This window comes from Bombina bombina, unplaced genomic scaffold, assembly GCF_027579735.1.
Source record: "Bombina bombina isolate aBomBom1 unplaced genomic scaffold, aBomBom1.pri scaffold_1011, whole genome shotgun sequence".
NCBI lineage: Eukaryota > Metazoa > Chordata > Amphibia > Anura > Bombinatoridae > Bombina > Bombina bombina.
The window spans coordinates 38144-60655 of record NW_026510773.1 but is presented as its reverse complement, the minus strand read 5'-3'; the positions used below and the strand labels follow the sequence as shown (position 1 = coordinate 60655).

Below are 22512 nucleotides of genomic sequence, written 5' to 3'. Positions count from 1 at the left end.
GCAAGAGAACGAAGAAAAATTGAATAGGAGTAAATTAGAAGTTGTTTATAATTGCCTGCTCTATCAGAATTATTCCAACAAATTATAGCATTTTAGTATTTAATTTGAAGTTTCAAAAGATGCTGTCACTGTAATCTGTCACTTCCCACATTACTTTGTAGATCAATAAGAAATCAGTGTAACAAATAAAACCGTACTGCACATACAGTTGTTGAACACAAAACTCAATAAGGTTTACATTGAAACTTAGAATGTTAATTTGCTTTAATTTGTTCCCCCATAAAAACAACAGGTATTATTATTAGAGAACTGCGCCTTTAAGAATTTGTTTAGCATCTTGAAACGTAACAACGCTCAACTACTTTGCCACGCATATCGCGAGACTTGCCAAAGAATCATAGCGTCTCGTTATTGATGACGTATTTGTTCGTGTCGCGGGATTGGCGCCGTGACTATGCGACATGAAGCCCCAGTTCTCGCGAGATTTGTTTTTTGTTGGTGAGCCTGGCCCTGTGCTTTACTTTCTTCCTGCTCCGCTCCCGGCACCAGCTCCCCCGGCGGAGGGAGGCGGGACCCGCGCAGCATGGCGTCCGCACTGGAGCAGTTCGTCAATAGCGTGAGGCAGTTGTCCTCTCAAGGTGAGGGAGGCAAGTGGTAATAATCCCACGGCTCAAAGAGGGACTGGCAATGCGTTGCAGCCCTCTCTGGCAACCAAGGGGTTAACACAGCTGCATAACTTCAATTATGTATACATAGGCGAACTTTCTTAAATTCATTCCGTTACGAAACCTTTTTAGGGCGTCAGTAATATTTGCTGCATAGGCTAATGCATTTATATCAAACTTAGAGCAGGCATTACTAATAAACAATCATGAGTCTTTGTATATAGAGATATTTAGAATGAGCCAGAAAGCTATGGACCCTGGTTCATGGGATTTTGCAGATTTTTATTTATAGATTCATGAGATGAGAATTATAAATTATATATAAGCGAATCCAGGTCCTCTTTAAGATAAAACTGAATATACAAGTTCCTTCCACAACATAGCAGTCTTGCCTAAGATTGTGAATACAGCAGATACCTTCTTATTAATTATACTTTAAAGGGTCATTAAACTCAAGTCAATTCACCATAAAAGGTTTATGCATATTTAAAAACATGTGCAATGCCCTTTTTTGTGTAATTTGTCTGCTTTTTCCTGTAATTTAACCCTGAAATTTGTATTGTTTTCCACTCCCTCAAGATATTCTGTGAACCAATCACAATGCAGCATGTAGGAGTGTAGGGTAATGCACCTTATACTCATACATGCTGCACTGTGATTGGTTCATATGTGCCACAGCATGTTTATAGCTGAATTGGCCACAACAAAGGCAGATAAACAACATTTCAGTGGCTTTTCAATGGGTGTGTCACTTAGAAAATGACAGTTTTTTTAAAGTGTAATTTTTATTTTATAACAAGTCACAAAGTATAATCAGTCATAGTGCGTGTAAATGATCTGCTTAATAGCAATAGAACAGAAATAAAAAGGGAAATTAAGGGGGGTGGGGAAATTGTGTCCAGGTGCCCATTTTAATTTGCTACAATATTGGTATGTGAGGCTAAAAGAAAAATGAAATACTCAGAGTAAACTGCCCATATTAGTGTTGGCCACATAAGAAATTATCCACAAACAGGACAAAGAGACAGACATAAGCCGATTGGGTAAGTAAGTAAACCAAGTAGTGAGTTTGTGTCTATTACCCCTCCCATTAAACCATAAGAGAGCCCATAAGTGTCTTTTATTTATGCTTTCCCAGCCCCTTTCAGTGGGTGTCCCAGCCCAACCTCATCAGCAGTGCTAAACTGGGAGCTTCTAAGTACGTTTTTAAAAGGTTTTATACTGGATTTTTAGATTAGAATCTGTGCATATTCTTCTTTATAGTAGTGTTTATTACATGCAGTTTTTTTTGTAATGAAAATTAGTGTACACTGTCCCTTTGTTTCATATCCCTACAAAATAGTATTATATTCAGGTCGGCATTCTAGTTGATACTGACTCCTTAACATTGCTTCTTATTCTGACTCCAAGGTACCACAGCCCTGCCAAACTTTTGTAACTAGTGTTGACTCACAATTACTTTAATCAGAAGTTTTATTTGCACCTTCATTGGGTAAAACACTGCTACAACCTTTACATGCATTTTAATCAATAATTCTAAGTAAAAGTGTCTGTTGATTCACTGTTTCAGGAAAATGTGTTATTTGGTTAAAAAAAATAATTTAAAAAAATAAATAAAATAGATATAGATATATAGTGTGGTGAGTTAGCACTGAGTTCCTGAACATCATAAGACAAGGTGAAATTCTGTAATTTACAGCTAGATATAGGTATCTTTGGTTGATGGGACATTTGAGAGAAATATTTAGGGAGAAAGGTAACTTTGGCAATGTAAAGTATTTCTATACATAGGTTTCCTAAAAGTATCTTAGTGCCCCTAATCCTTAGTTACTTAGGGTTAAGACAGAGGAGGTTCAAACATCTACCTTAAGCAGCCTTTTGTAAGGGTAATACTTGCAGAGTTCAGTACACATTAGAAGACGCAGAACGCTTTAAAGCTACTGAATCATGGTGCGTTCTCATGTTTGAACTGCTTTAAATAGCTTTATCAAATGAAATTATATTCGCAATCCCTATTATTGGCATGTCTGCATTTTATTGCATATTGTGGGGCACGTTTGTTCTCCATATTTATAATCTCACAAGCAAATGCTTGTGCAATAATTCTGCCCTTGCACAACCAATTGTGTGAGAGTAGTGCTAGTCAATCACCCTGGTGGAATGAGTCCAAGGAGATTTTCATCCTCCATTTCTAAATTGGCAGAGAGGGTTTATGAACTAGGATTTTAAACTGCTGTTTTACAAATATCAGTTGCTGGCTCAAGAGTGAGCCTGCAGCTGATCGGGACTTTTGGATCATGAGAAATCTAGCCCTTTGAAAGATTACATATGTAATTCATATTATGTGGTGTAGGTGTTTAAATGTCCATGTGACCTTCTTTATATAGGTGAAACGTCTCAAAAGGTCAGGGAGTGCATAGGCCAACACAGATAAACTATGTGAAACCCTAAACTGTGGGCTCCAATTACCCCTTTTTATTCTTATAAGATGGGACATTTCAAAAAAATGAATTGTTTTTATGGTTTTGTGCCATGTCCCTAGATCCTGTAAAATAAAGTATACAACAGAAGTGAGTACACCCCTGTGCAAAATCACTTAAAAGTGAAATGATCTCTCAATCATTTTATTACTTTGAAGTTGACAAGTAGAGTATTTCCTCTTATGAACAATCAAAAACACTTTAGAAAGACTACATTAAAAATACAGTCCTAAAGTACAAACTTGATGCAACAAAATCATTGAAACAAAATTAAGTACACCTGTGGTTTCCAATTAGCCTAATTGCATGAACATGGTGATAAAATAACATTTTAACATCCAGAGCTTTCTTAGTTTTAGACCTATGGACTTTGTCTATTTGCATGTCTGCATTGCTCCACATGGAAAAGAATTGCCAGAGGAATTGAAAAATTTGTTTGTGAGACTTCACAAAGATGGAAAAGGAAACGGGGAGATTGGTGACCAACTAAAAATCAGTTGCAACACAGTTGCTGCAGTAATCAGAAGCAATAGAACGAGCCATAGTACCACTAATCAGAGCCGCAGTGGCCGTCATCAAGTGATGCCACAGACAGTGCGCTATTTGCACAATCTAGCTCTGAAAAATTGACGGACAAATGCTTCAGACTTGGCTCGGGTTATTAATGGAAATTGGAGTTTCTGTGACAGCTAAGACAGTGCAAACGGCATTGCATAACGTCAACCTCCATGGACAGCATCCAAGAAAAAAAATCTTGCTGGCTCTTCTGCACAAAACTCCAAGATTAAACTTTGCTAAACAGCTTGGAAAGAAGTCCTGATTAATATTGGGAGTACATTCTTTGGTCATGAGACCAAGATAAATTTGGGGTCCAACATGTTTGGTGTGGACCTGGCCAGGATTATTACAGTGAATGCATAGTCTGAAAAGTGAAGCACAGAAGTGGGAGTGTGACGATATGGGGCTGCACAAGTGTAAAAGGTGTTGGGGAGGTGACCTTTATGGATGGTATCATGAATGCCTGTGGATATACCAAAATACTGGCTGACAAGATGACTCCCAGTCTCAAGAAGATTGGCAGAAGAGGAATATTTCAGCATGATAACGATCCTAAGCAAACTGCCAAAATCACAAGTTTCTAAAGAAGAAAAACTATGACCTGGTCAAGTATGTCGCTTGACTTGAATCCAATAGAACACGTTAAAGAGAAAGATAGAGCTACAACCCCTCCAGCAAAGAGCAGCCAAAAAAATTGTGTCTGAAGAATGGCAGAACATCTATGCAGAACTTTGTGCAACGTTGGTATCCTCTACTGAGGAGAATAGAGTCTGTCGTCAAATAAAAGAATCTCATTAACAAAAGGTTTACTGACTTTGGTTGCATTGAGTTCCTATTGTGGGGGCAGTGTTGTTCATATAGTAAATCTGAACTGTTACTATTTAATTTTACATAGGAGCAAATACCCTGCTCTAAAACGTAGAATTGATGCAATTACTGTAAGGTGATACAATTAACAATTTTGAATAATTTTGACATTTTAAAGGAGTATGAAACCCACATTTTCTCTCTCATGATTCAGATAGAGCATGTGATTTTAAACAACTTTCTAATTTACTTACATTATACATTTTTCTTTGTTCCTTTGGTATCTGTTGTTGAAAATCAGGGACTTATGCTTAGGAGCCGGCCCATTTTGGAGCACTATATAGAATGTTATCCATTTGCAAGAGCACTAGATGGCAGCAATATTTCCTGCCATGTAGTGCTCCAGATGCCTACCTAGGTATCTCTTCAACACAGAATATCATGGGAACGAAGCAAATTTGATAATGGAAGTGAATTGGAGGCAAGTGGTATTTATCCCTGAGTAATGGTGATTATTAATGTAGTGGAATCTTTATAACACAGGGTCTGTTTTCCGATGTGTATTGCAGGACAAATGACCCAGTTATGTGAGCTAATCAACAAGAGTGGCGAGCTGCTGGCGAAAAACCTCTCCCATTTAGATACAGTGCTGGGTGCCCTAGATGTCCAGGAACATTCTCTGGGGGTCCTTGCTGTTTTGTAAGTAATTTTTGCATCATTGCAGGTATATTTTTTTTTAATTTAAGATGTTTTAGTAATAAAACGGACACAAATCTAACAATATATTGTCCTCAGAGTGAACATACTTTGGATCCACATTGTGATATGATGGTATAAATTATGCTAGTATGTGTTTTTGGAGCATATGGAACTACTCACTGTGTATATACCAGTGATGGTGAACCTTGGCACGCCAGAGGTTTTAGAACTACATTTCCCACGATGCTCGACTGGACTGCATAGTACCTGGGCATCATGGGAAATGAGGTTCTGAAATATCTGGAGTGCTAAGGTTTGCCATCACTGGTACCATGCACTTAGCAGCTTGTCATTCAAGACCAGACGTTGTGTATGCGACCAATCGGAATCTGCATGTTTTGAGATTGGCACTAGGGGCGTGCATATGGTACTAATATCCATATTTACATAAATGTTGTCTCTCTAAACTTTTAACGCCATTACGACGTTGTATTCAGTCAGAATTTTTCTGGGCTTAAACGCCGATGGACGGAATAAAACGTCCTAACCGGGTGGTTTTCTTGAAGCCAATAGCCCTTCCCTGATGGGATCGCGGTCTGGAGGGCGTGCCTAGCATCATAGGGATGCCCCCCTGACGCAATCCCATCTTTGAAATCTCGTGATCATGTGCACGATCGCAAGATTTCAAATTTTTTTCATCGGAACAGTTGTTCCGATGTAGACACTTTAACCCCTGCAGGAAAGGGTTAAATATTTAAAACAAATTCACAAAATAAAAAAAAACAATAATTAGCTTTACCTATTATTGGCAGCAATTATTTTTATGTAGGAACCTTTCTTTGAATCTGTTTGTGGCACTTTAAGGTGATTTAATTCTTACAGGTTTGTGAAGTTTTCGATGCCCAGTATTCCTGACTTTGAGACCTTGTTCTCTCAAGTCCAAATCTTTATCAGCACTTGCAATGGAGAGCACATTAGATACGCAACAGACACTTGTAAGTACTAACACAAATTTAGACTTCTGTTTTTTGTTATTGGTAGCTGTTTCTGACGTTTTTTCTTTGTTTTTTTCCCCATACATAGTTGCTGGACTTTGTCATCAGTTAACAAATGCACTTGTGGAAAGGAAGCAGGTAAATATCTGTTCATTTCAGCAAATACCTAAATACGCTGTATAATCTAAAAGTATCTACATATTGATGCCGTATATGCAGCAAAAATTAAATTAATGTGTTTGACCACTATAATATATGTCCCAGCAGTTCTGGTTGATATCTCCCAAATTTAATCATTTTACTATAGTACTTTAACACATTTAAATGCCTTATAGTTTGTTTAAACATACTTTATTTCTTTGTTTCATCTAAAATAGGGCATTTAAAAACTTACTTTTTTACTGAATGATCTTTTTTGCGAATAAACATTTTTCTTTTTGTCAGCCAGATAATAGCTGATATTTAAGTATGAAGTGTGAAGTATATTCACTCCACATTTTTCAAATTGTTGTATGTATTCAAACACTATCAGTACTTAATCCTTTTAAGTTGAATCATTTGAGCAAATGTTTAATCTTATTTGATAACATTTTTTATGGATTAGTAGATAATTGTAATAAAAAGTAAGTTCTCAGACTCTTACCAGCTCATGCTCAGTCATTATAGAGCTTAGTTTCTCAGTATGGAATATGTGGACCCCTAAAATTACTTAGTTCTTACGCAGTGGGGTGCACCAGGACTTCATTCAATTCATTTAAGTTGAGGGGGGGAGAGAAATGAGTCAAGGTTCTAAAAAATAGAATGTGATGTTTTCTGATCTCCACAGTTAAAGGGACATGAAACCCAAATTTTTTCTTTCACGATTTAGAAAGAGCATGTAATTTTAAACAACTTTCTAATTTACTTCTATTATCTAATTTGCTTGATTCCAATGATATCCATTGGTGAAAAGCATATCTAGATATGCTCAGTAGCTTCTGATTGGTGGCTGCTTATAGATGACTCGTGTGATTGGCTCACCCATGTGCATTGCTATTTCTTCAACAATGGATATCTAAATAATTAAGCAAATTAGATAATAGAAGTAAATTGGAATGTTATTTAAAATTGTATTCTCTACCTGAATCATGAACGAAAAATTTTGAGTTTAGTGTCCCTTTAAAGGAAGGGTTTCTCCTCATATAAATAAGGGTATTTATGTATATTTATTTATCCTGTATCTGCACATAAGGGCTCATATGAGCCTCTACTCAAATGCACATTTATTTACACCAGGTGATCACTATTACTGCAGTTCCATCCTATATAGTAGCTTTATTTCAGAGGTGCTTCTTGGCTTTCTCTAGGTCTTCTTGATGACTAGATAGATTTTTGAGTTATGTGATCAGCTGTTTAATCGTGGTCTTTTTCCGGCAGCCTCTCCGAGGAATCTGTGTTCTCAGACAAGCCATAGACAAGATGCAAATGAATACAAACCAGCTGACCTCAATTCACGCAGACCTCTGCCAGGTATGGGATGCTTTGTGTCTAACCAGCTCTGTAAATGTAAATAATCACTGTTTTATTTATTTTTTGTTACTTCGTGGTGAATTAACTTCTTTCTTTGCGCCTTGTAGTAGAATATGTTTTCTTTATGCTAGTAAAGTGTAAATGTCTCTCTTTTCTCTTCTCTCTCCTCTTCTCTTCTTTCTCTTCGACTGATCAAATTTGCTGAGACCATAATGAGGAAGACTCAGGAGCATACCTGTGTTTGTGCACTGTATGTCAACAATATTTGTAGCACTTGTAACAAGGTTATGTCTTTACAAACAGCTGTCATATAATACTCAACAGTGTATAACATTTATAAACATTGTTGCCCTGTAGAGCTTAAAGTGAAGCTCAATTTTGATGAATTGGTGCCCGGTTTTTAATAATCCTATTAAAAACAAGGGCACTTCATCAATTGACATTTCACTTGTTTTCTTCAAAAACGTACCTTTTAATCCTGGCAGGTGCTGCAGCGATTCCTCCGCCCATCACAAGCAGTCTTCGCGGGTCCAAAATGACTAATCCAGCTTCTTCCAATCACGGCGTTGCCTCAGGCCATGATTCCCCCGGGGAATTGGAGGAAGCCGGATTCGTCATTTCTGACGTCTGCAGAGGCTTCCGACGGCCGGGGGAATCGCTGGAGCGGCTGTCAGGATTAAAAGGTAAGTTTTTGAAGAAAACAAGTGAAATGTTAATTTTGATGAATTAAAGTGCCCTTGTTTTTAATAGGTTTATTAAAAACTGGGCACTAATTCATCAAAATTGACCTTCACTTTAAACACGTGCATGCTCTTGAGCCTACCCTGCTATGCTCTCCTGGAAAGTAAGTTTTTCTACAAAGCATAACAAGAGAAATAAGTAAATTTGGTAATAGATGCCAAGTGTTTTTTTTATTTTTTATTGCATGCTGTATCTGAATCATGAAAGCTTAATTTGGACTTTCACAAAATTGACCAAAAACGCTAAATCGACATGAAACGGCAGACATACTGATCTCGAACAAATGTGCTTGTGAACCTTGGCACGGGTTTAACCATGCTCAGCTGTATATACTTTAATGACTTTAAACCTTTATCTGTTGCAAGTATTTTACTATTTGTTAACTATTTCAGGATTGTAAAATGAAATGAATCTTATCAATCAAGATACCCACATTGGAACCTTTAAAGGGACATGAAATACAATTCTTTTTTTTTTTCTTCATCGTTCAGATAGAGCATGCAATTAACAACTTTCCAGTTTACTTTTATTATCTAATTTGTTTCATTTTATTGGCGTCCTTTGTTGAACATACCTAGGTAGGCTAATGAGTACACTACTGGGAGCTAGCTGCTGATTGGTAGCTTCACATATATGCCTCTTGTCATTGTCTCACCTAATGTATAGCTGCCAGTAGTGCATTGCTGCTGATTCAACAAAGAATACCAAGATATTTAGCAAATTTGATAATAGAAGTAAATTGGAAAGCTGTTTAAAATTGGGTGAAAGTTTCTTGTCATGTTTAAAGTGAGCCGAGGACCCGGAAGCTGATTCTTTTTAGATACAGATTCAGGATCATCTTTACTAGTCGGTAAAGAAACACCACACATGCATTCCTTTTGAGGTGTGAGCCTTGGAAGAAAGGGACACATAACATATACTTGAATTGCCCGATTACCCATTTCCATACTACAGAAGCTGTGGTTTACAGAATACAAAACGTTACTGCTGGCCTGAGCTTTAGAGGCTGCTTTCTTACAGACCGCGTTATAAAAACGATTTACTGTTAAGCACTAATTGGTTTAAGGATTTGCAAACTTTGTTTGTAAGCAAGTGTCAAGGAATCTGTTTTTGTTGCTTTTCCAACCCACTTTTATTAAATGAGCTAAACCATAATCCTTGAAAAAGTCACTGGAGAGTGGTGAAACTTGTTTATTTTATGCTGCAGGAGGGACTTGTTCTACTTACTGATACAGCATTTCCCATAAGAGAGGGTAAAGTTACAGAAAGAGTTAGCTCTTATGTGCCCTGTATTCACCTCAGTGTGGAGTTATGTTTTGTGGGCTCAGTCATTAGTGTCACAAATTTGTTTAAAGGACCACTAAAGGCAGTATAATTGCATAATACAAAGCCAATGCACTAACACCTACTCTGAACTTTAAATAAGCATTTTTTTTTATATATTTTTTTCCGGCAAATTTATTTTTTCTTCCATTTTCTGGCCCCCTGTATCATGTGACAGACATCAGCCAATCACAAACTAGTATCGTATACCCTGTGAGCTTGTGCACATGCTCAGTAAGATCTTGTTCCCCAGAAAGTATTAATATAAAAAGACAAAAAAGAAAATGTTATATTGGTAGTAAATTCAAAAGTGTCTTAAAACCTCATAAACCTCATGCGCTATCTGAATCATAAAAGTTTATTTTGACTTGAGTGTCCCTTTTTAATTTATTATTTATTATTATGTATTATTAATTATTATTAATATATATATTTTATATTTTTTTTTTTTTTAAATAACCGAGAACATGACTTCTGTAGCTTACTTTTCCCTTTTTAATGTAATGTTTTCTTTCTTTACAGCTCTGCCTGTTGGCAAAATGTTTCAAGCCTGCACTTGCTTACTTGGATGTAGACATGATGGACATCTGTAAAGAAAATGGGGCATATGACGCCAAACCCTTCCTGTGTTACTATTATTACGGGGGCATGATTTACACAGGCCTGAAGAACTTCGAGAGGGCGCTGTATTTTTATGAGCAGGTACAAATTCTTTATTACAAATTACCTGCCTAATTTGTGCACGTTTATTGTTACTAAGGTAGTATTAATATATTTTTGTATTTTGCTTTTTATTCCAGGCTATTACAACTCCAGCCATGGCTGTTAGTCACATTATGTTGGAATCTTATAAAAAGTATATCCTAGTGTCTTTGATACTCCTTGGAAAGGTTCAGCAGCTACCTAAATATACCTCACAGATTGTTGTTCGATTCATCAAGGTGAGTTAGAACACTCATTTTTATGAAAACTGTGACATTCTTTTAAGTACAATGACAAAATTATCCACCATTAGGTATACAAATACAACAACAAAAAAGAATTCATTCAGTCATCACAGTAATTTCATTAAGCAAAAACCCTGTGCTTAAATAGTTAAACTGTTGTAATAATAAAGTGTTACGGTTGATTAGAACAGTTTATTTAACAAAATTCTTATTGCAAACTGTTTAACCCCTTCACAACTGTTAAACATATAGTTAAAGTATGTAACATATTGGGTAAAATTGATCATTGGGAACACATTAAAGGGATAGTATAATAAAAATAAAACGTTCATGATTCAGAGCAGCAATTTTAAGCAACTTTCTAATTTACTCCTATTAATTTTTATTCTTTTGTTATCTTTATTTGAAAAAGCAAGAATGTAAGCATAGGAGCCGGTCCATTTTTGGTTCAGCACCTGGGTAGTGCTTTCTAAATGGTGCCTTTAATATAGCCAACAATCATCAAGCGCTACCTAGGTGCTGAATCAAAAATGATCCGGCTCCTAAGCTTAAATTCAAATAAAGATACCAAGAAAACGAAGAAAAATTGATAATGGGAGTAAAATAGAAAGTTGCTTAAAATTGAATACTCTATCTGAATCATGAAAGTTTAATTTTGACTAGACTATTCCTTTAAGGGGAGTACACAGTACACTGTCCCTTGAATGCATTTACAATATGCAACAATGTATTTTGAATAATGGAAATTGGAGACGTATGAGCTATATGAATGCTTTTAATGATAAATCACCATTTTTGTCTGTCTTTGTAGCCTCTTAGTAATGCCTACCACGAGTTAGCACAGCTCTATTCAACTAATAACCCAACAGAACTTCAGAATCTGGTGAACAGACATAGTGAAACGTTTACCAGAGACAACAACATGGGGCTGGTGAAACAATGTATATCATCTGTGTACAAGAAGAATATTCAGAGGCTCACCAAAGTATGTTCATGTTAACTTCTGATTAATATATTTAGTGCATATTAGCATATTTTGCTTATACCTGTTTAGATGTGAATGAGCTTGTGCCCTGCTGTAAGCTACAATTTGAGACTGTAACCTTTCTCTGTATATAGTCAGGTGTGTATGTGTAAACAGTGCCCTCCACTAATATTGGCACCCTTTTGTAAATAAGAGCAAAGAAGGCTGTGAAAATATGTCTTTGTTTAACTTTTTGTTAATAAGAATACACAAAAATGCTCTAATCTCATGGATATCAAACACAACATAGGTTTATCCAAAAAATGGAATCTTTGTTAAATATGTATTGTCACCCTTTTAGTCAATACTTTGTGCTACCTTCCTTTGCCAAGATAACAGCTCTGAGTCCTCCTATAATGCCTGATGAGGTTGGAGAATAAATGGCAAGGGATCTGAGACCATTCCTTCATACGAATCTCTCCAGAGCCTTCAAATTTTGAAGTCTACGCTGGCGGACTGTTCTGTTTAGTTCACTCCACAGGTTTTCTATGGGGTTCAAGTCAGGGGATGGCCATGGCAGGATCTTGATTTAGGTTAATTTTCCTACTGGAAGATCCAACCACAGCCCATTTTTAAACTTTCTAGCAGAGGCAGTCAAGGGTTCATTTAATATCTGATATTTGATAGTCCATGATGACATGTATCCTAACACAATGTCCTGCTCCTCTGGCAGATAAACAGCCCCAAAACATTAAAGAGCCAACTCCATATTTAACCGTGGGCATGAGGTACTTTTCCATATGGTTACCCCTCTGTGTGCGCAAAACCAACCTCTGGAGTTTATTGCCAAAAAGCTCTATTTTGGTTTCATCTGTTCATAGAACCCCATCCCATTGGAAGTTCCAGTAGTGTCTGGCAATCTGAAGATGTTTGTTTTTGGATGAAAGTGGAGGGTTTTTTCTTGAAACCCTTCCAAACAACTTGTGATGTAGATGTCGATTGTAGTTTTGGAGATTTTCCCCAAGACGCAACTAACTTCTGTAATCCTTGAAGATATTTTGGCCACTGGAACCATCCTTTTCACAGTGTGTTGAGACAATATAGACACTCTGTCCTATTCCAGGTTGATTTATAACATTTACAGTTGACTGGAACTTCTTAATTATTGCCCTGATCGTGGAAATGGGCATTCTCAATGCTTTTGCTTTCTTCTTATAGACACTTCCCATTTTGTGAAGCTCAACAACCTTTTGTCGCACATCACAGCTATTTTCCTTGGTTTTACCCATTGTTATAAACGACTAAGGGAATGTGGCCTATGTGTTATATCTCATATTTATACCCCATTTGAAACCGGAAGTCAAACTTGAACAAATTCCTATTCCTAGTCACCCAGGTGTACTAAAAAATGTAAAATAGCAATGGGAATATACTTCAAATATATTATTCTCATATGAATTCATAGGGGTGCCACACATATATTTAACAATTTTTCCTTCCATAGGGCAGGGAGAGTCCACGACTTCATTCCTTACTGTTGGGAAATAAAACATCTGGCCACCAGGAGGAGGCAAAGACACCCCAGCCAAAGGCTTAAATATCCCTCCCACTTACCCTATCCCCCAGTCATTCTTTGCCTTTCGTCACTATAGGAGGTGGCAGAGAAGTGTCAGAAGATTTGGATAGTCCTGTAATGGGTATGTTCCCTTCAAGAAAGGACTGGAGTTTTAAGTAAACATGTCAACCTCTCAGTAAGAGTATTGATGAAAGTTTATCTGGAGGTGCAGTGAAGGGTTTGCAGAAAAACTATCCAGTCTGTCGCCTAACAGCTCCTGAGCAATCGGTGTTGACTAGTTTCACTGCTTGCTGTTACACACTCAAGTCCATGTCAGAGCGTCACTGCAAGACTGTCACACTTAAGAGGCTGTGCCTGTTCCACAGCATGGATCCTGGAGGGTAAGACTGTTATTATATATTCACTTTTGCTATGCAGGGTCACAGTGTGGCTCCTTTTTGCCTCGATAGGATCAAGGGTTAATATCTCCGACAGGGAGTTTATTTGAACAGCTAGGGGTTATTTATAACTGCGTTAATGTGATTTTTTTTGGGCTCATAGACTGTTTTTGGCTTGGAACAAACAGGTTTTATTTTCGTTTTAGAGTGTTGCGCAGCTCATAATAGCTTAGCGCCTTTTTCATAGCCGGGGAAGTCCTGTCCTACGCACTACGTGACTGGGTGCGGTCTTTTCATTTTCCTACGATCCTGCTGGGGTCACTCCTAGGGAGACCGTTTTCACTGTTAGTTGTCTGGTCCTAGGAGGTGGTGAGTGCCCCAGCCATTGGGATTATAAAGGTGCTGTTTTTTGAATAAAAACACTTACTTTTTTTATGTCCTTCTGTGAATATATCTTAGCTATGAAGGACTCTGATACTATATTAGAAGGTTCCGCTCCTTCTGTACTGATTAATAATTCCTTTTTATATTGTGAGGAGGCCGTGGTTTGTCCGCCTGCTCAATTTTGTTCCATTTGCCATAGCACTGTTCTAAAGCCTAAGAAGGGAGACAAGCCTTCTAATACTCATAGCGCTATTAGCCCCTCTGAGCCGTCTATCTCTCTAATCTGTGTCCCGAGAGGTTGCTACCCTTTCTACTCTACCCTCTCCACATGCAGTTCCCCGTGGCTCAACTAATCCTCCATCTGGAGGGGGCTTTTTTCCTGCGGACTTTACCGCACAGTTACAATCGGCGGTGTCTGTGGCCCTGAGTGCCTTACATCCTTCTAGCAAACGCAAGAGAAAGCTTAAACCTAGTTCTCCTGACCTAGAGTCATCTAAATATTTGTCGGATTTAGCTACTATGTCCCAGCTATCTGAGGATGCGTTAACCTCTGTAGCTTCAGAGGGTGAACTTTCTAAGTTGGAGACCTCAGTTTCTAAACCTTCAGCGGAGGAACCCTCCTTTTTAGATTTAAAATTGAGAATCTGCGTTTTTTATTAAAGGAGGTTCTGTCTATGCTAGAGGTTCCAGAGGCTAAACTACCTGAGGAATCTAAGATCCCTAAATTAGAAAGGGTTTATGAAGACAGGTCCCTCTTACTTTTCCTGTGCCATTTAAGATGGCGAACATTACTAGTAAGGAATGGGAAAGAATTGGAGCTTCTTTTCCCCCTCGTCTACTTTTAAAAAATTATTCCCGGTCCCTGACTCTCTCAATTAGATTTGTGGGGCTCCATCCCTAAGATGGATGGCGCTATTTCTATGCTGGCTAAGCGTAATACTATCCCGCTGGAGGATAGTTCTTCTTTTAGAGAGCCTATGGACAGGACAATGGAAACTTTTCTGAGGAAGATGTTTCAACATACAGGGTTTTTATTTCAATCGGCGGCAGCTGTAGCCACGGATGCTAGAGCAGCTTCCTACTGGTGCGATACTCTTTGGAGCTCATTGTAGTGGAGACTCCACTCAATGATATTCAGGAGAGAATTAAAGCCCTGAAAATTGATAACTCATTTATCTGTGACGTGAATATGCAAATTATTCGCCTAAATGCAAAGGCTTCTAGCTTTGCGGTCCTAGCCCACCGGGCTCTCTGGTTGAAGTCTTGGTCTGCAGATATGACTTCTAAATCCAGACTCCTTTTCTCTTCCTTTCAAGGGGAAGATTTTATTTTGTATAGGGCTGGACTCCATCATTTCTACAGTTACCGGAGGGAAGGATACCTTCCTACCACAGGATAAGAAGAATAGTCCTAAGGGACGGCAATTGTCTAATTTTCGTTCTGACAAATCACGACGACAGCTATCCTCCTACAAGTCCGAGCAGCCCAAGAGTTACTTGAAGAGACTGCCCCCGATACGGGATCGGATCGAGTAGGGGGCAGACTGTCCCCTTTTTTTTTTTTTTTTTTTTTTTTTTTTTTATTTACAGACGCTTGGTTTCAGGATGTACAGGATCCTTGGGTCCTGGAGGTTGTAGCTCAAGGATACCAGATAGGATTCAAATCTCATCCGCCCAGGGGCAGATTCCTACTCTCCAGACTCTCTACAAGACCAGAAAAGTGGACTGCCTTTTTAGGTTGCGTTCCGGAATTCTCCTCTCTAGGAGCAATTGTCCCGGTACCTACAGCAGAAAGAGATTTGGGACTTAGAGTGCCTAAACCAGTTTCTAAGCGTTGCCTCTTTCAAGATGGAGACAATATGCTCAATCCTTCCTCTGGTTCAGGAAGGACAGTTTATGACCACCATAGACCTGAAGAATGCATACCTTCACATTCCGATACACAGGGAACATTTTTCAGTTCCTGAGGTTTGCCTTTCTGGACCAGCATTTCCAGTGCTTAGCTCTTCCATTTGGCCTAGCTACTGCTCCAAGGATTTTTTCGATCATTCTGGGGGCTTTTCTAACTGTTGCCAGAACACGAGGTATTGCAGTAGCGCCTTACCTGGACGATATCTTGATACAGGCACCATCTTTTCGTCTAGTTGAAAAACACTCTGAGTCCGTTCTCAGTCTTCTTCAATCACATGGATGGAAGATAAATTTGGAAAAGAGTTCTTACCCCAAGTACAAGGATAAATTTCCTGGGGACAACAATAGACTCCATATCCATGAGAATATTTCTCACAGATCAGAGACGTTGCAAGCTAACTACTGCATGACTTGCCCTCCAGGCCTTTTTGAGACCCTTTGGGCCCAGTGTATGGAGGTGATCGGAGTCATGGTGTCCTGTATGGATATCATTCCCTTTGCCAGATTCCATCTCAGACCCTTACAACTATGCATGCTGAGACAATGGAACAGCGGCCATTCAGATCTATCTCAACAGATTGTGCTGGACAACCTGTTGAGAGACTCTTGATTTTCTTTCCCAAGGCATGTGCTTCTTGACTGTTAAAAATAGATATATAAGAAACTGTGCCTGGAATCTAATCTTAAAGCTCCTTCACAGGTAATCTTCCCTATGATTACGGGGTTAAATTTCAAAGTGACAAAACAATATAGTGTGTAGGAGCGCTATAAGCTAAATAACCTCTTTACAATTTAACAAAAGTACATTTATTTAAAACATAAAAACATAATAAAAAAAATATATAATATTCCAAAAATATAGATATGGGACGTCTCCCTGGATTTAAAATAAGCAATGTTTAGTTATATAAAATACTTCTATAATAAGCTTTTTATGATCTTTCTAAGTTATTCCACCTTTTTAAAATTTATTTTTCTTTATTCCACCTTAATAGTTTATTGCCGCAGTTTTTTAGTGGCTTTCTTTTCTCTCGATGTTACTATTTTCTTGACTGTCCTGTTTCTGACTACGGACGCAAGTCTTTCCAGCTGGGGAGCCATTTCGGGTACCAAGAAGGCACAAGGGCTGTGGACTCAGGAAGAGTCCTCCCTTCCGATCAATATATTGGAACTTCAGTGCCTTGAAGGCTTGGCCCCTTCTGGGTTCATCCCATTTTATCAGATTCCAATCGGACACTATAACCTCGGTTGCCTACATCAACCATCAGGGGGGAACGAGAAGTCAGAGTACCTCAGATACTAGAGTGGGAAGAGACTCGCAGATGTATGCTGTCAGCAATCCACATTCCGGGTGTGGATAACTGGGAAGTGGACTTTCTCCGCAGGCAATCTTTTCACCCAGGGGAATAGTCTCCACCCCGAGGTGTTTACAGAGATATGCAGCGAGTGGGGTACGCCTGAGAGATCTCATGGCATCCCACCTCAATACCAAGCTACCCAGGTATGGGTCGTGGTTGAGGGATCCTCAGGCGGAACTGATAGATGACTTATCAGTACCATGGAGGTTTAGACTCATATCTTTTTCCTCCATTTCCGCTTCTCCCTCGTGTGGTGACTCGCATCAAGCAGGAGTGAGGATCAGTGATTCTGATTGCTCCATAGTGCCCGCAAAGGACGTGGTTTGCGGAACTGTCCTCATCTCCTCAGTGGAAGTTACCTTGTCGCAGAGATCTGCTGATACAATGTCTATTCGTTCATCAAAATTTAGATTCTGAGGTTGACTGCGTGGAGATTGAACGGTTAGTCTTAGCCAAGAGAGGTTTTTCTGAGTGTGTTATTGACACTCTCTGGTTCAGGCTCGTAAGCCAGTTACTCGTATCTACCATAAAGTGTGGAGGACTTACTTGTACTGGTGTGAAGAGCGTGACTTTTCCTGGCATAAGCTTGCCAGAATTTTATCTTTTCTCCAGGATGGACTGGAGAAGGGTCTATCTGCTAGTTCCCTGAAGGGACAGATATCGTCCCTGTCGGTGTTATTGCAAAAGAGATTGGCTGAGCTTCCGGATGTGCAGTCTTTTGTTAAGGCTCTGACTAGGATCAAACCTGTGTTTTTAGATCTGGGGCTCTGCCTTGGAGCCTCAATCTTGTTCTTAGTGTTTTGCAGCAGGCTTCGTTTTAGCCTATGCATACTGTTGACATTAAATTATCTTGGATGTTTTTTTTTGTTTGTTTGGCTGTTGCCTCTGTGCGCAGAGTTTGAGATTTCTGCTTTGCAATGTGACCCCCCCATCTTGTTTTCCATGCTAAGGCAGTTTTACGTACTAAATTAGGGTTCCTCCCCAAGGTGGTGTCGGATCGTAACATTAATCAAGAAATTATTGTTCCTTCCTTGTGTCCTAATCCTTTTTCAGCGAAGGAACGCTTGCTTCACAATCTAGATGAGATTCATGCCTTTAAGTTCTATCTTCAGGCTACTGAGGAATTCAGACAATCTTCCTCTTTGTTTGGCATCTATACAGGGAAGCGTAAGGGGCAGAAGCCTGCTACGACTTCCCTATCTTTCTGGTTGAGGAGTGTCATCCGCTTAGCTTATGAGACAGCGGGGAGACAGCCTGTTGAGAGGATAACTGCTCATTCCACTAGAGCAGTGGCTTCCTCTTGGGGTTTTAAGAACGAAGCCTCTATGGATCAGATTTATAAGGGGGCTACCTGGTCCTTCTTACACCCCCCCCTAAATTTTAAGTTTGTGTTTTTGTGTTTGCTTTCTGGAGAAAAGTTTTGTAGGCTGCCTCCTCCCCTTTTTTTTTTTTTTTTTTTTTTTTTTTTTTTTTTTTTTTTTTTTGTTCCCTCCCATTATTCCTTCAGTGTCCTCTGGAGCTTGGGTATAGTTTTCCCAACCGTAAGGAATGAAGTTCTGGACTCTCTTCCTGGCAGGGAGAGTCCACGAGCGCCCGTAACAAAAAAAAAAAATTATATATATATGTATATATATGAAGTAAGTGAGTTGAATCCAGCACCATAGGTTTTAGTAAAGTTTCTTTCCCACCTGTGTGCACGTTACCAAGGAGTATCAGCCAAACTCCAGTGTATACAGTCCATGTAGAAAATAAGGTAACAGCACCACAGCACACAATCTTCTTTTAAATGTGAAAAATCTTTATTTGAGGTTTAGCAACCAGTAAAAAAGCGACGTTTCGGACCTACATAGTCCTTAATCATGCATAAGTTAAAATCAAACAAACAGACTTTAAAAAGGGTATCTGGACCAATCATGCTTCAATTCTCAGTGTTAATTGGTTTAACCCATACCTATCCAGGTTTGTAAATTTCAACAACACAGTGACCTCTAGTGGTACCAGAATATATTCCATCATTTAAAACCATTATAAAAACAAATACAAATCATAATCTCTATTCAGACCATATGGATGTAATGTGTTCAGACGTTTAATCCACCATACTTCTTTCTGTTTTAGTTTTAGTACCCTATTACCCCCTCTTCTATGATGGGGGATATGGTCAATCACTTGAAAGCGAAGCTGGCTTACTGTATGGCCCATATTTGTAAAATGTGCTGATACTGGAAGTGACATATCTTTTGATTTAATGGATGCTTTATGTTGACTAAACCTATCCCTGGCGGCTTGGGTGGTCTCGCCAATGTAACAAAGGCCACATGGGCATTTAAGTAGGTAGATTGCATAGTTAGTTTGGCATGTATATAACCCATTGATTGTATATTGCTTTCTTTTGTCATTTTGTGCTAAGAATTTCCCTTTAATAACTGAATTACATTGGGCACAGTGTAAGCAGGGGTAACAGCCTTTATTAGGGGTAGTTAAGTAATTTACATCAGACATTTTAGTTGTACCTATGTCAGCTTTTACTATGTGATCCCTAAGATTTTTTACCCTTCTATATGATGGCATAGGAGGGAGTTTAAATGATTCTATCTCTGGATTATATTTTGACAAAAGGTGCCAGTGTTTTCTTACTATTCTAAAGATGTCATTACTCTTGTCACTGTATTCCATTGAAAGCACTAATCTATCTGTTCCTTTCTCTGTTGGTTTTTTATCATGTATTCTATCCAAATCCTGAATGTTTTTAGCGATATTTTCTTTTGGATATCCTCTTTGGATAAATTTATTGCCCATAGACACTAGTCTTTCTGGCAATACTTTTTGATCTCTAACTATTCTTTTAGTACGCAAAAGTTGACTCCTGGGTATGGATTTAAAAACAGTATCAGGATGGAAACTTTCATATCGCAGCAGAGTATTTCTATCTGTGGGTTTTACATATAGATCTGTACTTAATGTATTTCCATGTCGATATACAGTTGTATCCAGAAAGTTAATCTTTTGGATAGAGTAAGTAAGGGTAAATCTTAGGCCTGTCATGGAGGCATTGATATCCTCAACAAACTGTATCAGGGACTCCAATGAGCCCCCCCATATGCCAAAAATATCATCTATATACCTTAGCCACAGCTTACAATGGCTGATGAATGGCTGATTAGTGTAGACAAATTTGTTCTCAAAGCCACTCATGAACAAATTGGCATATGAGGGGGCTACATTGGAGCCCATGGCTGTTCCCCGCTTTTGCATGTAGTAAGTGTCTTGAAAGAGAAAATAATTGCAATATAGGACAAGTCTTAGCATGTCATCAAAAAAATCAATCTGAGATAGATTATATAAGCCACTGTCACTCAAAAAGCTTTTCACAGTCAATAGGCCTGCCTCATGGGGAATAGAGGTATATAAATTTACCACATCCAGTGAAAAAATTAACCAAGTATCCTCTATTTCAATCCCCATAAGTTTTGAAAGAAAATCATTTGTATCCTTAATAAAGGATTTTTGCTGTTTGACAAATGGACTTTGTCCAGAAAGATAGAGATATTAGAAAAAATAGAATCGGTACAGGCCACAATAGGGCGTCCTGGTGGATGTAATAAGCTTTTATGGACTTTGGGTAATGTATAAAAAATTGGTGTTATAGGGTATTTGTTATACAAAAAATCATAGACCTGTTTAGAAATAATGTTATGTGTCAAAGCTCTATCTAATATGCCCTTAAGCTCTCTTTGTATTTCTTTAAGAGGATCATGATCCAGTATTTCATAAACCCCTCCATCTGACAGCTGTTGTAATATCTCCTGCACATAATAGTCAGTGTCTAACACTATTATTGCTCCGCCCTTGTCAGCATTTTTTATGGTGATATTTTTGTTATTTTTCAAAGTAGATATAGCCTCCCATTCCCCTTTTGTGAGGTTATGTTGTTTTGTGTAAGGATTTAATCTAGTTTTTTTCATTAGATTAGCAACATCTTGTTGAACAAATTTAACAAATGTTTCTACACCTGAGTTGCTTGTTGGAGGTACATATGAAGATTTTTTGTGCAGATTTAACTTTTTCAAATTCAAACATTCACTCTGCATATCATCTTCATTTATTGCATTAGTTTCACTTACATTGGCTACATTTTTACCACCATATATTGTTTTCAACCTTAGCAGTCTGAAAAATTTGTATAGATCTTTATCAATTTCAAACTCATCACAATCTTTCACTGGACAGTATGACAAGCCCTTCATTAATAAGCTATTCTCATTATCTGTAAGCTTATATTTAGAGATATTAATAACCAGATTAGTTTCAACATTTGCCTGTGGACTAGCATTGGGTATCACTGGTATAAACTCAGACAGTGTACTATCTACTATGTCACATTCTAAGGAGTTAATTTCAGGCAGTTCATTTTCCCTTATTATACCACACTCTAAGAGGTTAATCTCAGGCAGTTCATTTCCCTCAAGTGGATTTTCAGATAACACTGGAGTACTAGCAATATTAGACAGTTCGTTCCATTCATTTCCCTTTATGAAGTTAGTAACAGGCAGTTCATTTTTGTTAAACAGTAAGGGGTTAACAACCGGCAACTTTTTTACCTCTATTGTTGCTTTCTCATACCCCTGCGATGTCTGGCTCCTCTCCGTGACCGCTGCGGCTGCCCTTGCTGGTTCCAGGAACTCCGTGTGTGCATCTTGTACTCCCTTTGATCGGCGGTGCTTCCGCCCTCCCCTCCGGTGTCGCCTTCTGAGCCTGTGTCTAAAAAACTCTCGCCGGATGATGAGCTGTCTTCCTTTTCTTGCGCTGCTGTAGTTCCTCCTTGGTAACGTGCACACAGGTGGGAAAGAAACTTTACTAAAACCTATGGTGCTGGATTCAACTCACTTACTTCTTGTTTATGGAATCAGCAGAGTCACGAGCACCTGTAGTGAGTGAAAACATAATGGAGGACAAGCAGCCTTCTACTTTCTCTTATTCAGACATAGATGCAGCACGCATCACCTCATTGGCCCTGGGATCAAGGAATTTCTTAAGGGTCACTGCAGAAGCAGACACTAAAAAAGAGTATGAGAGAACAAAAAGAAAATTGATATCTCTGGAACTGCATTCTGTGACACTTGCAGAATACTACCGTATTAAAAGGATCCCCAGAGGCTTAAGAGTTAAACTGAGGCCCACCATTCTATCTAACAATGAAATGTATAAAAATAAATTTG

At 38.5% G+C, this 22512-nt stretch overlaps 1 protein-coding gene across 1 annotated transcript in view; it reads left to right on the top strand.

The window, feature by feature from the left end:
• Positions 1-482: 482 nt before the first annotated feature.
• The window catches only part of LOC128643458 (COP9 signalosome complex subunit 3-like), a gene marked incomplete at its 3' end in the record, with an annotated part of 49320 nt that continues 27290 nt past the window's right edge, over positions 483-22512 (top strand). Inside the window, exons 1-8 of the mRNA XM_053696307.1 lie at positions 483-638; positions 5080-5209; positions 6092-6204; positions 6293-6342; positions 7621-7713; positions 10300-10479; positions 10578-10718; positions 11536-11709. Of these exons, the coding sequence (XP_053552282.1) occupies positions 584-638; positions 5080-5209; positions 6092-6204; positions 6293-6342; positions 7621-7713; positions 10300-10479; positions 10578-10718; positions 11536-11709 (936 nt within the window). The remainder of the gene's footprint in view (positions 639-5079; positions 5210-6091; positions 6205-6292; positions 6343-7620; positions 7714-10299; positions 10480-10577; positions 10719-11535; positions 11710-22512) is intronic.